The sequence below is a fragment of the Emys orbicularis genome, chromosome 8, assembly GCF_028017835.1.
Source record: "Emys orbicularis isolate rEmyOrb1 chromosome 8, rEmyOrb1.hap1, whole genome shotgun sequence".
Lineage (NCBI taxonomy): Eukaryota > Metazoa > Chordata > Testudines > Emydidae > Emys > Emys orbicularis.
The window spans coordinates 33999532-34017058 of record NC_088690.1 but is presented as its reverse complement, the minus strand read 5'-3'; the positions used below and the strand labels follow the sequence as shown (position 1 = coordinate 34017058).

The 17527-nt window shown below is 41.1% G+C and overlaps 1 protein-coding gene across 1 annotated transcript in view; it reads left to right on the top strand.

Moving 5' to 3' along the window:
• The window catches only part of TGFBR3 (transforming growth factor beta receptor 3), a 146331-nt gene extending 129229 nt beyond the window's left edge, over positions 1-17102 (top strand). The window contains exons 13-16 of the mRNA XM_065409551.1: positions 366-486; positions 6806-6847; positions 9191-9298; positions 16968-17102. Of these exons, the coding sequence (XP_065265623.1) occupies positions 366-486; positions 6806-6847; positions 9191-9298; positions 16968-17086 (390 nt within the window). The 3' untranslated portion in view covers positions 17087-17102. The remainder of the gene's footprint in view (positions 1-365; positions 487-6805; positions 6848-9190; positions 9299-16967) is intronic.
• Positions 17103-17527: the final 425 nt, after the last annotated feature.

Sequence of the window (17527 nt, the reverse complement as noted above, 5' to 3'; positions counted from 1 at the left end):
AGAGTTTTAAGTAATGTAGCACTAAGGCACGTTTACATCTTAAGATGCAGCTGAGAATAGGGTGATCAGATAGCAAGTGTGAAAAATTGGGATGTGGGGGTGGGAATAGGGAGAGTAATAGGATTCTATATAAGGCAAAGCCCCTAATATTGGAACATCTGAACATTCTAGCTGAGAATAAGTTTTCTTTGCCAGTGTATTACAGAGATTGTTTTTTTGGAGGGTTGATAACGTTCAGATCTCCTGTTTCTCGTTAGTAAACAATACTGAGCAAACACTGATAATGAGGCAGCTGTGCAGCTGCTCTGGCTGATACTGTATTTTATTTTGAGTGAATCCCTGACCCCAGATGTTTCCATCCACAGTGCATTCCTCCTGATGAAGCCTGCACCTCGCTCAATGTTGATATGATCTTGGCCATGATGCACAATAAGAAAACTTTCACCAAGCCCCTTGCTGTAATAACCCATGAAGAAAAGCCAAAAGGTACCAACGTACATTTTGAACTTCTTAACATCACTTTGTTGCATTATACAACATATAACCATTTGTATTGCCAAAAAAGATAGCTTTAGGCATATACAATTTTATATTTTAAAAGGTACTCTTGTTCTTATAAAATGTGTTCATTTGTAGACATTTGTGTGGCACAGTCCACCATCTTATCTGAATGCCCGCAGTTACTTTTTTATGGAAATGTAATTTAGCTACGGTTGAGAAAGGAATACTCTTCCTATGCTTTACAACAATATAGGTTTCATAAGTATTAATATAGCAGAATTGCTTCTAGCAATTCATTCTTGTTTGGAAATTGAAAGCAATTCTTTACTATCTGCTGTATAATTTCTTCTTTGTGGCTGAAAATAGTTAAGCATGGTAATTACATTGAAATTTCAATGTATTGGAAATATTAAAGCTTGAGGGGTTTGTAAAGTAAAGGGGTAGCCACAGGGAAACCAGCTCCACTAGAAGATTAGATCAGTAAGATGGAGATGAAACTGTAGTGTTTCATTGGTTTTCTTGGGGTTTGTTTAACTCATTTAGCATTTTTACAAAAAACTCCAAGTACAGAGTCATGAAAATTTGTCGATTCCTGGGTGCTGTGCTGCTTCTAATGCACATGATTCTTTGTCAAATAGTCCATTTCTGCCGTCTTCCCAGCACAGGCAGTTAGAGCAGACAGCATTATGGCTCTACCTGCCAAGAAGTCTGGAGGCAAAGGGGCTGACAAGGTCTGTATAGAAATGACAGCCCATCCACATTTCTTCAATTCTTTTGTCTCCTTGTTCTTGTAAACATGAAGCATTTGACTTAGTTCTCTTCCTTTAAGAAAGGAAAAGAAAAGTCTAAACACTAAAGAGAGGAGGTTCAGGACGAAAGGAGAAGAACCTGGGTAGCAGATAGAAAACTCTGTTTCTGTACTAGATGGTCTGAGCAAGGGTAACTGAAAAGGTCTAACCAAAAAACAGTCCAGAGTCAGCAAAACCCTCACTTAAATCCATCCTTCAGATTTCTGAACTGATTCACTTGTAATCAACTGTCTTTTGTCCAGGGAGCTCCTTCAGCCTCCAATAGCCTGTCTGATGCTGTCTCCCCACTGCAGCTTGCTCTTGGGAGATAAGGACTCTGCTCCCTCCTCACATCCCTGCCAGCACCCACAACTCTGTAGCTATAGGTCAACTTTGCTGCTGCTTTGGGGCTATGAGCAGCTCAGGCATTGCACCTTTGATACTCCTATCCGTCTCCCTCCTGTTGTTGGGTTACAGCACATGCCTTTGCTGCCTGTGCCACTCACACTTCACAGGCACTCTTCTCTGGTGTTTCCACTTTGATTCCATGGTCTAGCTTTTCCTCCATGGCTCATTCAAACAGCTGGGCCTAGCCTCCTTCCTAGCAATCCCCTGTACCATAATCATTCCCTTCATATGAGGATCCACCTGCCCAAACTGGCTTCTCTCAGGCTCACTTAAAGCTAACATCAGAGCCATCCTGTACTCTGTGCCCTACCCATAATCCTGCCTCTACTGACATCTCAGATTCCTCAATCCCTGTCTGGTGCAGGAAATGCTCCAGGGCAATAGCCAGGAAGATGACTCAGGTCCAGCACTCACCTAGTTCCGGAACCCTGACACCATTCTAGACTCCCTTTCCTGACATCCTGCTCAACTGCTTGTGATTCTGAACCTTTGTACTCTGGCAATCTTTGGTGTGGAGAGCCCCAAAGCTCTGCCCAGGAATAAGAGTTTTAAACAGGACCCTCTTCAGAGGTTCAAGTTGCCTTTTCTCTCCACCCTTCTAGCCTCAACATCATCCCTGCCCTACAGAGGCTCCCTGTCCTCTGACAAGCCTCTGACAAGCTTGGGTATTTCCCATGTCCTTGGTGGGCACTAACACCCTCTTCCCCATCTCAACAGTCACTCTCTTCGAATTAGCTTATTCTGGAGTAAGAGCATCCACACACAGAGCTAATTGCGAGTAACTCCCCATGTAGACAAGCCCTAAAATACCTGGATTTTTTTTTACTTGGGGGGGAAAAAATCTCACTTTTAAGGAAGAATCCCCAGAAGCTTACTGACACAAACATTCCAAGTTATGTAGGAACCCTTTTTACCCAGCACGCTAGACACTTCTCACCCTTTTAAGCTGGTTTCCTAGAAGCAGCTTCCCTTTCTCAGTGCATAGTCCCTCCTCTGCTTTCTCTTTCAAAGCTTGGAATATTCTGAGTGTGGTTGGCCATGATGACAAACAGGAAACTTGTTTCCACTTTTCTAACCTTCCTTCCCCTATGAGTGGCCATTTCCCCACCATCCTCTTTCACACTCTCCATCAGGAGAACATCTTACATTTGTGGGGCTGCATTCTACGGTGACAGCTGGGGAAAAGACACTGATTGCAATTGCAAGAGAATTCGCCTTCTCCCCCAATCATTCAGACTTTTCTGGCATGGTGTGTATGCCTTTTATTTACTTCTCCCCCTTCCTCCTTGCCACCCTTGCTGGTGGCAGGCTTTCAGAGTGTGCACCTCACACCCCAGGCTGAGAGAGTGGTTGCTTGTGAAGCAGAAGTATTACTCTCCTGGAGCTCTAGGCAATCCCCTAGTTCTCCAAGCCTATGAGTGTGTGATTCAGGACCAGCAAATGGTAACTATGGTAACCAAGTAATGATAGTCTATGTAAACATCAGGGCAGTATCAGTTGCTTCTGTTTCAGGTACTTCTGAAGGACACAATCCTGTCTCTACTCATTTCAAGCAGTATATCTTGCAGGGAAAGATCAGCTCTACTGCAGACTGACTCGGCAATCACCAGCTAATTTCCAGAAAGCCAAGTATTCCTGAGTTTCTGCCAGCACCTCATGTGTCTCTGTTAGACCCCCATAGACCAATTCAGTTTGAGTCAGTGCCTTGTTCCCTGTTACTGCTCCTTTGAACATTAATAAAACATTTGCATTCTTCATTCTCTTTTAGCTCTAGCATTGTAGTTTAGAGGGTTTCAGTAGCTTCACTTGCAGCTCAAAGTCTTCCATTTGCATGCAACGTCTGTTTGAAATTTTGGAATGCTTTCCAGACAGAGTCAAAGGATGGGGGATCAGAAATCCTTTAACCTCAGTGCTGCAGTGCATGCTTTTTAGTGTTTAAACAGCATATGGATTACATGGAACATTGCTGGGGGACATAAGCAACAACTGTTTTTGTTTAACTCTGCAAGGAAGCCCATGTTTTTACACGATTCTTCTTAATGCAAATTAAATCCACTAAGAATTAATGGCAAGTATTTGATTGGTAAATGCAGTACAATTAAAACTCTGCCTTTGGGCCTGATTCTGTACTCTTTCCTCCGCAAAACTCCCACTGATCTCAGTGATTACCCATTCCTGACAGAACACATTAAACTGGGTAATTGATGTTTATCCTTCAGCAAACAGGTTTACACCCAGAGCTCTAGTCTCCTTTTGGATGTGCGGGGCTGTGTGTGCAACTTCCATGGATAACTTCAACTGGAGTTATGTCTGTATAAAGAGTACAAGGTCTAAGGGTATGTCTTCACTACCTGCCGGATCGGCGGGCAGCAATCGATTGATCCAGTGGGGGTCGATTTATCGTATCTAGTCTAGATGCGATAAATCGACCCCCGAGCGCTCTCCTGTCGACTCCTGTACTCCAGCTCGGCAAGAGGCGCAGGCAGAGTTGACGGGGGCGCGGCAGCAGTCGACTCACCACGGTGAAGACACCACAGTAAGTCGATCTAAGTACGTCAACTTCAGCTACATTATTCACGTAGCTTAAGTTGCGTAACTTAGATCGATTCCCCCCTCCCCAGTATAGACCAGGCCTTAGTGTGTAAAAGTCAAACCAGATTTACTAGGAGACAGTTGCTTGATAGACTCTATTGTTGCATTGTGGGTGATCTTGTCTAAATGTTTGGTGGAACTCTTCCCAGCATATTGCAGATTTTGAGCATAATGCACAACTATTAGCACCTTAACATCTCTGATACGCAGTTGTTCCACAATGAATCAAATGGCCCTTTTCTAAAGGGTAACTGCTGTGATTGACTGCACAGTGAATCTGTAAGATTGAGAACAAATTATATTGCACTACTAAAATAAGAGTATTTGCATCTTAGAGATGTCAATTATCATTTGCTTTGATGTGGAACAGGCCAGCTTTCCTGGGTATTGTTACAAACCATGTTATTGGAACTATTATGTTACATCTGCTCTGTAAGCCAAATGAAGACGCTTGTACGTTTGACATTTTGGGAGCCAGCACAAATTGTTCAATGCAAAGGTGTCTGTTTTCTTCTCCATACATCATGCATGTGACTTCCATTGACTGTAATGGAAACCATGGCTGTATATTTAGAGGAAACCCCCCCCCTCTAGTTTGTATTTTGCTTTATAGGTTTTTACAGGCTTGCTTCTTCACCTTATTGTATCAGATTCCCATGAAACCTCCTAAAAATGGCCAAACAAATAAAAAATTTTAAAAAATTATCCATATCCTGGCATCTTTAAGTCACATCTGTTTTTTGGCACAATTTAAATAAAAGGTGTAGAAAGAAATTTATTTAAAGTCTATGAAATTGAACTTTTCAACAGAAGAATATATGTCCATTTCACTATTTGTTCAATTTATGCAAGATGTGGAAAATATTGGGGGGGGGGGGTTTCAGTGAAGGGAGCAAGATCACAGAAAAGAGATCCTGAGCCACTGACAAGCACTTTTCCTAAACCAAGATATAGAAAACCATGTGTGTTACTTAAAGCTGGCATCTATTATTTTAAAATTATACACTTTTCCTGGGCGCACTCATCCCTCTTGTGTGGCACAAAGCTGCAGCAAGCAATACACATTAATGCCAAGGAACTGGATAACTATTGCAGTGAATTGGCAATGTTGTTGTTTGTTGTTTGGCAACCTTCCTATTCTGTGGAGAGGCCAATGACAGAATTAGCATGGAAAATTAATTCCTGTCACCACTGGAGACACTCTGTTTAGTCCAAGGTTGGGATATGCTAGCTGGATATATGGACAAACTTATAGTGCTGCTACCAATGTTGTACTATTTCACTCTCTAGTGTTTCAGTCCATTGCCTTTCATAAACATTACATTCATTTATACTTCTGCTTTGACTTCCATTTGATAACTTGTTAGTATATTCACAAACCAAAAAACTTACATTTTGAGAAAGCTAAGGTTGAGATATTAAAAACAATAACATATTCCAAAATGTATGAATAAAAAAAACACTTATATCAGGAAACAAATTCTTAAGGTCACTCAAAAAACCTTAACATTGTCCCAATTTCCCCATTCTTGTTTTAACATGCTTGTCTAGTCCACTTGCCATGGATGATATATTTAAAAATTAAAAAAAAAAAAAAGATAGCCACTTGGTAAACTACACTGCTTTAGTTTATTCTCGGAGTAAATAAAAATGGTTTGGATATTACAGCTATGTGTTTCTGAGAGGAAAATGTAATGAACCAGATATAGAATTTTGGCCACGTGGTACCCTGTGTAGTTCAAGTTAGTTAATGCAGTTGCTACTGAAGAGGTTTGAAACACGAATCCTGGCATATAAATACATGCTGGATAAACAATACAAAGAAAACTAATAACTTTCAATATATTTTGAAACTTCTAGAACTGCTCTTGCCCCTTGATCAAAGCAAATTTTTTCCAATTGTTAAAAGATATAAAAATATGTATCATTACAGTACCTTGCCAAATCTTCTCATAGTGGAAGCATCTGGTACACTCAAACATGTCAGAATTTAAATTCTTTTGGCAGCTTGGTGATCTAGAGATTGCAACATGGGTTACCAAACACAATGTTTGAATTAGAATCCAAATCTGGGTTTCTGGCTTCTCAAGTTGGCCTTGGGTATCCTGAGAGGAAGGGGACTCCTGACATCTAATAGTTCCTCCATGGAGATACCAGGCATGTATATGAAGAAGGGATACCAAATAAGAGAGAGAGTAGGGGTAATGATGCATTTTTAAAGACAGTTTTGTATTTCTTTCCATTCCATGTTGATGATGATTGATTATTATTTCAAAATAGTAGCTTTAACATCATAGCTATGATTTTTGTCTTCCAGTATAAATAAGATAGAATACCAAGTAATTTATGCACATCACAGAGCACAGTGGAAATGTACAAATCAAAACATGTGCATGTAGACTTTCCTCCCAGTGAGATGCTGAAGATTGCTTATATAGTGTGTAGTATTTCTATGGAGCATCATACAATTAATGTGTGTTTTGTTTTTTTGTTGTTTTGTTTTGTTTTTTAAACAGGTCCACCTACTCACAAGCCAAAAGGCAATGGGATGCAGCCACGTAAGTTATGCATATCTGTCTACTTTGTTGATCTAACACAGGAGTTCTCAAACTTCATTGTACCGTGACCCCCTTCTGACAACAAAAATTGCTATACAACCCCAGGAAGGGGGACTGAAGCCTAAGCCTGCCCCAGTCCCGTTGCCTTGGGCGGGGAAGGGGAGGAGGGGCGGCAAAGCCAAAGGCGAAATCCCAAGAGCTTTAGCTCCAGGCAGGGGGTCTATAACCTGAAGCCCTCGGGCTTTGGTCCTGGGCAGTGGGGCTTGGGCTTCAGCTTCAGCCTCAGACCCCAGCAAGGCTAACGTCAGCCCTGGCAACCCCATTAAAACAGGGTTGCGACCCACTTTGGAGTCCTGATCCACAGTTTGAGAACCGCTGATCTAACGACTTCCAGACAAAAGGTTAAGTCAAAGAGAATTTATCGTAAAGCTTTTTAAACTTAGAACAGAATTAAGTCTTTGGTTTTAGTGCCCCTGGGGACAGTATCCCAGATCCTCAAATATAGTTAGGCACATGACTCCCAGGATCTGGGCCATGCCCACTAACTTTAAGAGAGAGGAATGCATGAGGGGAGAGCAGTAATTTGTATAGGTGATTGCAGTACTCCAACATCCAAGACCACCACAGATGTGATAAATTGTGGCTCTGACTTTCACTCTGAGTTCAACATTAGCTTTCACAACTCCCCTGATGCTGAAAATCTCAACCATGCTAAAGGGCCCAGTCAGCTCTTGAAGAGAGTGGATAGCACCAGAAATACATCGCAGATGGGAGGGAAGGGAAAATGATAGCTGAAGGGTGAGAATTTAGAAAGTGAGGAGTGAAAGAAATGAAGGGAAAGAGCTTGTCTCTTTGGGTCTTGGAACTAGATTCACACAATGTGGCACAGGGAATGATAAAATTTACCTCCCTCCACCAGCTGGGCTACCTGTGTCCTGCTATGAGTGGGATCTAGTTGTCAGTGAACTGCATCTTAAGGCAAGAAGATGATGAGATGATGCAGTTGTAGATGAGACATCTCTGTTTAACAAACACAATTATAGTTTGGATTTAAAATAACCAAACATGAGCAAGTGACTCAGAAATGTCAAAAATAGGAGAAAACTCCAGTGAGCCACTACCTGGGCTGTTCTTTCTGTCCCAAATCTGGCTGCACATACTCAGAAAGGGATTCTGAAGAGTTCCCTTAGTGGAAGCAGGGGTCTTAAAGGTATAGTACCCATGCAAGTGCACCTATCAATGACAGGGAAAGCAAGTAGAGGTGGTGCTGCCTACCTTTTCGAGGGAATTCTGCTGGATGCAGGAAACTAGGTAGAAAGAAGTTGAATTGGAGGAGATCTACTAAGCATTCCCTGGCCAGCCTCCTCCGTGTCCCCCTCACCCACCAACACAGACGCTGGGGTGAATTGGAGTCTGTGTGTTCAGTTCTTTTCCATTATTTACTCAATTACTAAAAAGTTATTCACTAGCTTAAATCATTTCATATGTTTATGGGAGACATTAGAAATACTATATCTGAAATTAGTCGTAAGAAAAACTACAAAAAATAATTGATTCAGTATGAGAACCATATTAAGGTGTCTTTGATCAAAGAGAAGAAATATACAAGACAATGGCTGGAAGTTGCTGTAATTGTGTAAGTAACATTTGGAGACATACATTCAGGAACCAGATGCAGTACCGTACAAACTATACTGCATAAAGTTCCCCTCCCCTAGAAACTGACTTTTTTGTTCTATTTTTGTGATCTGGAATTAATTTGTTATTAAGAACATTGCCAAATATGAAAAACAATTGCTCCTATTTATGTTTTTGCTGACTTTTGAGCTGGCACCACTTCTTACTTAACAGCGCTTCCGTTCTCCACCTAGATATAGGGCTGAAGTTGCAGAGGATATAGAGTAAAGTTGGCTTGAATGGTAGGATGTGAATAAAAAGTAATCTTTTAGCAAGACTTCACAGCCTTTTAAAATATGTATTTCAGTTAAACCTGACATTTAACTGAAAACAAAGAATAATTAACAAGAAACTGAGAACACTTTGAATTCATTCCGGTTTTGCTAGATTTGGGATGTTTTGAGCTGGGTTTTTGCTTTGTGACTCGGAACAGTTTGTTAAACTAAAGACATTCTTCATGCTCACCTCTGCAAGCATGTGCATTGCTTGTCCTCCTTAGACACAAATCACAGTAATCTGCTAAGTATCATGGGGCTTTCTTTTCTTGCGTTTAAAATGATGGTTAATTAAATATGAAAATGTCACAAAACTCTGTGTGAAAAAGGGAGGAGGAATTTTAAAAGTACTATTCAGCATTCAAAATGAAAAACTGATTTTTATTTATAGCAGTTTTCTATGGTCTGGACACTCTGACCGTTGTGGGCATCGCCTTTGCAGCATTTGTGATTGGAGCACTGCTGACAGGAGCACTGTGGTTTATCTATTCTCACACAGGTTAGTACAGTTGTTTTCACCAGCTTCCATTTGGCATAGCACACTGCAATGGAGGCAGTGAGATCTAATGCTTATGAGTCAGGAGACTAGGTCTTCTTTGCTGCTTTCCACGTTCTCCCTAAGGTGCTTTCCAGCAACTCCCCACAGCAGACTGAAGGTGTTAACCAGGTAGCTGTATCTGCCCCTCTAGGTAATGGGGGGGATATTATGTCTTTTGATATTTTGTTTAGAAACTGGGAGATTTTCCGACTGCTAACCGTGAAAACTTACCCCGGGATCTGAAAGTCCAACTGGGATTTTATAGCTCATGTGCCATCACGAATAAAGATTCTGTAATTGGAATTTAGTTAATTCTACTGATGTGTGAGCCAGAAGAGAATCCATTAAATCTTTTTAGCTAGTAAAGTAAGCAGATGTGACTTTGACTACATACCAGGAGCAGATCAAATGACTAAAAAGATGCCATATTTACATCAGGCCCTTTTCTGACTACAACTGCAATTTAAAATGTTTCGTAGGCTTTGTTTACCCAAAACCTTGCATTGGTTTAATTAAAATTCTCAGTTTTTAAAAAGTTAAGCTAATTTTATAGTCACTGATAGCTGATTTAAGTGTGAGCCAAACAAGAGTTTCCATGGTTTTAAGTAAATTGATCTGAAACCCAATTTTAGTTGAACTGGTGCAAATTGCATGAAAACCAATCTTTGAGGAACTCCTATCCAGTAGTTTCTTCCATGGCAAACTAGATAAATATGTCCTTAATCATGGGCTAGGTTGTCTGCTGTGTCTCCTGAGACATGCCGCACAGGAGGAGGAGGAGGGGAGGCACAGGTGGCTTTACATCACCTTTTGCTCCACTTGGATTCTGAGCTGCCACAGTAACTAGAACTGCCCTGGTGTATGGTTAGACCAGCACCATGGACTATTCTAACATGCAGCAGCCTTGCCTGGGCTTCCTATGGGCTGCTCTCCGGCCCAGAATCCCCAGAGTAGTCTGTGCTCTGGGCCACTTCCACTCCTGGCCACCCAGGGTTGGGGCGGGGGGCGAAGAACGGTGAAGTGTCAACCCTATGCTGCTCTTGGGTCAAGGGACTTCTCCTAACTTGTTGCAACTGCTTCATGCCACTGGAGCAGGGTATAGGGGCCAGAATCTGGCCTTATATAGTCAAAGCTTCTGTAAACACTATAAGCTCAGAATTTAAGTTAACTGGCAGAAATCTACTGTTTCCAATTGATTATACAACAGCTTTTGATAAGAAAATTAATATTTCTGAATACATTAGCTGTGTATGAAGCTGATTTGGAAGCCAAAAGCAAATTTGGGTACCTCAGAGGGTGTAATAAATATAAATGTTCCATTGCTGGAACATGGGGGAAGAACGGGAGATACAGTTCCTGTGGGTAAAACATACAAGTTAAGGAAAGAATCTCCAATTAGATCACTTTAACAAAAACAAGTTTAAAGAATTTTGGAATGAATTAATGTTTTGTTAAGCCTTCATCCTTTATCAATAGATATTGAATCGCTGTTCAATTATAGAGATATCTAGAGGGACATGTGTTGTATGTCAGAAGTTGTGTGTTAAACTTTACAGTATTAATAAATAGCAGCATTACACAAGAGAGAGTAATTAAAATTGACAAAATCCCGTTGTCAAAAACAATGGGAAGTTGACATAATAAATCCTTCAACAAAATGGAATTTGGACCAACCCTATTAAAATAATTAGTGACTAACTACATCAGTCATAGTTACCATGTAAAATAGCAAGTGGAGCAGCTGTTCTGACTTTCCTTATTGCCTGAGAGACAAAAATAAGGGGGAAAAAGTGTAAGAAGAAAAAATAAAAGGGAAGACAGGAAGCAGGCTCTCTAATTCCTGGGATTAGAGAATTTTAGAAATTAGATATAGGGGGCCAGATTTTCAAAGGAGCCTCAAAATGGACTGCTGTTCCTGTGCACATATTTTCCCCCACACACAGTCACTTGCATCTACAAATTGGGATTTGTAGTAGAGATTTGCTACCAGGGACTTCCCCTGGCCACCATAACCCCTCGGTGGAGAATTGCAGTGGACAAGATAATTCAGCCCCGTCTGAAAGGCTTTGGGGTCTGCTGAAGACATTTTTGATTAAAACATAAATAAATATATAGCTAAGCTGCATATCTTAGATAGGGTCCTGTGTGTACTACAGCCATATAATTCACCCCTTGTAATTGGGATTCCAGAGCATAATCCAACTTTCATTTTACATAACATTATCTTTCAAAAGTGATGCCATGGTTTCATTCTAGGTTTGCAGGCAGCGTGAAACAATCTCTCTTAGGCCTGGTCTACACTAAAAACTTTTACTGGCATAGTAGTGATGCTTGGTGGGGGGTGGGAGGGGTGTTTAAATTACTGTTGATACTGGCAAAAGCCAGACTGTAGATGCAGTTATACGAACAAAAGAAATATTTTTGCCAGTTTACCTTATTTTGTTTGGGGAATTGGTATAAACTACATCAGCAAAAGAATTACTTTGTTGGTATTAGCTGTGTCTACATTAGGAAGGCTTGCTAGTATATACCAGCAAACACTTTCTAATATAGACCAGGCCCTAAATGGATGAACTCCCCCATTCATCTTAATGGGTTGTTAACGCTGAAACCAAAAGATAACTGAAAATGTAGAAACAGCATAAAATAAATGCAATTGAATATCGAAACAAACAACTCAGTAGCTTAGTTATTGATTGTATTACTCATTTTGATTATTTCATTCAAATAACATTTAAAAAAATTATCTGAAACTGCTGCAAAGTTTCCACCAGAATGTCAACAAAAATCTAGGAGCTTTACTGAAAAATTTGGGTCCAGTTTGCCATTGAGCACACAGGGCTTTGAGTTCAGAGAGTACTAAAGGATGGAGAGGCAAAGAAGAGAGCAGGGCAATTGAGAGGTGCTCTATCCTCCTTCTCAGGCCAGAGCTCTCTCTTTTAGTCTGTTTTTTCCAACTGGTTAGAGAACTTGAAAGGTGGCTACCAACCTTTCCACAATAATAGAATATCTGTCTGGAGAGGATCCTAGAACAAAGGAAGGCAGAGGAGCTTGGCTAGTATTGAATACTCTTTACCTGAGCCTCTTTAGAAGAAGTAAAAGTCTTGCTGCAGCCCTGTTTGTGTGCAGTAACCCTTCAGGAGTTAATTGTGAAATTATCTATGACTGGAGAATTCTGCTCTAAGTGAATAAACTGTCATGCTTAAGGGATAAATACAAGGGACATGGAACAACTTGATAACTTATTAGACTTTGCTAAACATAAACCCAACAATTTTAAACCCTGCATTATGTATGGCACACATATCAGTCACCTAATCCTCTTAGAAAGTATGATTTTCTCTTATTCGGACAATGCTTCACGTTAACAGGATAAAATTTTCCAGAACTCTGGAAGTTAAAGGTCTCCCCTTCTCTTGTTTTTAAAATGGGATCTGATTTAAAATAAACTGACATAGCAACCAATTATATTTGGCAAATGGAGATAGAAAAGCAAACATTCAGACTTCCTGGACAGGGAGTACTACTGGCAGTTTTCCTAAGTGTGAATAATAAAGTACATGTTGTCACATTCAGATGGGTAAAAGCTTGTTTACTGTCAATAGATAGGACATGGCCATTTTGAGGAGTGATCAAGCACTAACATTAGACACAAGAAGCTGCAGTAGGTTGTGGTATATTAAATAAATTTTTTCTCTTCACTTAAATCCTCTCAATAAAAAAAATCAAAATAATTTGACAGTTTATCAAGGTGATGAAAAATAAATATAAGACTAAGCAAAAGTCAGTCTAAATATATTGGTAGGTTCTGTTCATAGTCTCACTAAGATTTTGATACTTCAATTAAAGGACAGTGCAAATTGTGCTGGTATCTCTGTTACACAAACAGATTGTTATATGTCAGAACGGCCAATAATTTTCTAGACATGGAGCAGTGAAGAGGAAATTAAATGACAGCAGTGTCTTTGCCACTGAGGCAAAGTGCTCATCCCCCAAACTTTTAAAGGAAGATGCCTCCTAGGAAGTTTTCCAGAAGAGCGGAGGAATGGGGTGTGTAGTGCTATTTGGCTTCTAAAGAGATTGTGACAGCTGTGCTTGTCATTTTTCCTAAAAAAGAAGAGGTATTCAGCATATAAACTAAGTTATGGTTGAGTTTATACAGATCGTATTGATATGCTGTGGCTGATGCAAAACTATGTGTAATCATGCGGTTTGTAAAATGGGTGACAGCGAAGCTGTAATAAGACCTAACAGCAGGGAATATGGGCCAGTTCTACATTTCGCAGAACTGCTTTCTTGGCAGAGATTTTGAGGGGCCCTATTAAGGGAATGGAAGTAACTGCAGTTCCTGTGTTCCAGTGGTAACAGCTTTTTCTATTTTTTTTTTTTTTATGAAAGGGAGTTTGCTTATCACTGACTTATAGATATGTCCTTTAACATGACAGGAAGGGAGGCTTATACCCAAAACAACTAATGGATAGAGGAACATTTTATAATGAAGGAGAAAATGCCCAAACGAGGAATATGAAAAGCTTATAATAAGATAACACAACAAGAAACTACTTGCTATAGTTTACTTTGTTTATATACAGAGCTGTTTCTAATGAAAAGATAGGAATGAAACATTTTACTTAAGAAATGCTGTGCTAGATTCAGTTACACATAAAAGAAGTCTATAATTTGTGGAATTACTTTGGATTTGTACAGATCAGAAACTGCCTCACAAAATTAAATGTCTTATTTAGTGTTGAATCCATGGGCAAAATTCTGACCTCTGTTAAAGCAATGCAGCGCCATTGACTTAATTGAGGAAGAGTGTTTGTGGGGAGTTTTCTTCCTATTTTTGAAAATAGTGGGGTGCAAGGCAAAAGCTGTGCACTCTTTAGATAGTAGGTATTGCTAGTTAGGCATACGGCAGTGATTGTAGGATGAGCTGGTAGCAACCCCTATATTTAGGTTGCCTCGCACTTTTCATTGTGAAGGATTCTTGTGACCTCTTCTCTTGACAAGCTCTCGTACCTCCATTGTTTGCAGCAGGGCTTTGATATTTAGTAGGTGGGAATCCCCTTGTGCTGCAGAAGTGCCTCTTCATTCGCCCATGATATTCCATTCAGATATGGGTGAGCTTTGATGCCCTGCCTGACCTCTATGGGGTCAGAGGTTTTTTTTGTTTTGTTTTTTCCAGGTTTTACAAATAGTGACATTTAATGTTGTTTATATGTGTTTTCTTAAGTGTTTATTTGTATTGTTTTTACATAAAATATAAAGTTTTTAAATAAAAAAAATGGGGTGAGCTACAAAGTGTTAAAAATCACCATTTCCTTTCTGTCACTGGGGTTCCTCCCGAAAATTGTGGCAACCTGCCAAAATTTCTGAACCATTCCAAGACTGGGCTCATGTTGCTGCCGTAGCAGCACACACTGCAGTGGGAACAACAGGGAGCTGCCAGAGCAGCTTTTCGGGGACAAGGAGGAGTGTGAGCCAGTCTGCTCCACCCCTGTAAATCCTAGGATCCAGCACATGGCCCCCCCGTAGCCCATTTACCACTGGGGGAACCACGTGTGGCAGGAGCTCTCACAACTCCTGGGCAGGGAAGGAGTGGGGGAGGGAGGGAGAGACACAGGTCGGCGTCCCCTCAACTGCCCCTATGGACCCAGCACATGGTACCAGGGGTCAGTCACCCATCTGGGGGCAATTCATGGGACAGTAGCTATCCCAGCTGTGGCTGGCCTGGGCTTCCCCTGAACACTCTCCAGAATCAGCAATCCTGTCTCCCCTCTTGCTGCTAGGCCTAAGGTGACCATACGCCCCATTTTGGCCAGGACAGTCAGTCCCATTTTAAGCTCTGTCTTGTCCATCCCAACTTTCTTGGCAAAAGTTGGATCAGTTGGCAAGAGCAAACGGGACAAATGCCCACTTGTCAAAAAAGTGGTGCGGTGTGGAGGAACGATGTGGATGTGGGGGGTCATGGTTTGAGCAACCAGCGACAGCCTCTAGCGGGGAGCCGGCTGGGGCCAGCCCCGTGGGGGGGGGGGCAGGCGGGTGGCTGGAGGGAGGGGCTGTGCTGTAATGCTGAAGACTCAGGGTTCTAACACTGCTGATGATTGGGAAGAGGGCTACAGATCCAAATAATAGAACTTGTAACCTTTTTCTTTAAAAAACATTAGGAAACCACAGGACTACATTAAAAGAACATTAAGGTTACAAAGTTAAGCACTTCAAAGTTAGGCAATGCCAGATTTATGGTTGCCTGTGCAACCTTAATCCCCCTCTCCCCCATATGCATTGTGATACTATCTTTAATTACACAATCATACTATTTTTCCCCCCACAGGACCTCTGCCTCATTCAGTGCACAAAATGGACAAGAAAAGGGAAGTATTAATATTGCACAGGCATCAATAAAATCAGGCATTTTCTAACTTTTTAGTGCTTGACTTTGTAATCCAAATAACATTCTTTTAACAGTAGTGTGTGTGTGTACTTACACTCTGAGCATGAAATTGCAAGAATATTGTACCTTATACTGTGCTGTAACTACTGCTCATACTGTAGTAGCTATGTGGAAGCTTGCTGTAACCCTGCTACATTACATTTAGAGTGGGATATGCAAATCAACTCAGCATTACAGGATAGGCCGTTTTCCTACTCTGAAAACAAATGGTCGCAATACGTGCCATCCTCCTGTGACTGAGGAGGGGGAGGAGAGTGCTTTCAGATCCAACTCATTAGTTTTAGTAAATGCACTGCTCCATGTGTTGGCATTAAGACAAAACATTCTACACTTTTCTAGCTGTTTTCCATCAAACAGAAAAGCCCACAAAAAATCTAGGGTCTGATCCTGATCTGAGTTATGGGATACTCCTGGGGACATTCTGCGCCAAAAAAATTAAAAATTCTGTGCATAATATTTTAAAATTCTGCAAATTTTATTTGTCAAAACAGCGCCACATAATCACGCCACCTTCAATTATTTTGGTAATTTATTTGAAAAGACCTGTCAACAAGTATGTCTGTAACAATACAGACACACACAAAATTTCCCCGAGGAGTAGAGAGTTAAAGAAACCTCTATGACAAACCAGTTCCTGTTTCTCTGCCTCCTAATCCCCTGCCCCCCAGATGGGAGGCCAGATACCCACAACCCCTCCCCCATAGCCCAGCCACGGAGGCCCCCCAGCCAATACACCTGAACCCCCTCCCCCAGAGCCCAGCCACAGGGATCCCCTGGCCCAGATTCCCGCACCCCCTCCAGAGCCCAGCCGCAGGGCCCCCTGGCCCAGACACCCGCACCCTTCCCCCCCATTGCACAGAATTCCCCCAGGAGTATGGTGACTGAACCTCAGTTGATAAACAGCTGACCTTAGGATACACACAGCATCCATAGCTGAGCTCACTGTCAGCTGCTTTTATACAATTAAGAAAGCAGCTAGAAAAGATTTTTTCCATGTAAATACTACCCAGAGGTGTCAAAATCAAGTAACATTTTTAACAAATGTTTCCATTTGAAATGTATATCCAGTGCACAGTTTTTATGGAAATAAAAATGACAAGAACATTGGAAGGTGGTAGAAATATTTTTGCTGTAGCATATAACATTTTCAGTTTCCCTTTTTTTTTTCCCCCCCAGGGGAAACAGCAGGAAGACAGCAGGTCCCCACATACCCACCAGCCTCTGAAAACAGCAGTGCCGCACACAGTATCGGCAGCACACAAAGCACCCCCTGTTCTAGCAGCAGTACAGCCTGACCCAAGGGGAAATAAGTCCAAGGAGCATCATAGGAGGGCAGAGGTTCAAAGAGACAGTTTATTGACATTAGCTGTCTAAAGTTGGAAGGATTAATTTGGTTTCTTTTGAGAGAGGAGGGATTTCACTGTAGAAAAAAAAATCACCGGATCTTCTGGATAAATACAGTCTTTGGACCTTTCTACAGCATGTTATGCTACATGAGACAAAGCTATTAATTCTACAGTACTGCAACCTGTTAAAAGGGTATGTGGGCTCTCAGTGCGAAATACATGCCAGTTTGAAAAATGCTGCTTTGTCTATACAAAATAATTTTTGGTTCCTAAACCTTTTCACTGATAAGGTGTTCGTAAAGGGATTTCAACAAGATAAGTAGAATAAAGGAGATCTTAGGTCAAAGGATTCCTACACATCAGAAGAAGAAAGTCTCAAGCTCAGATCTA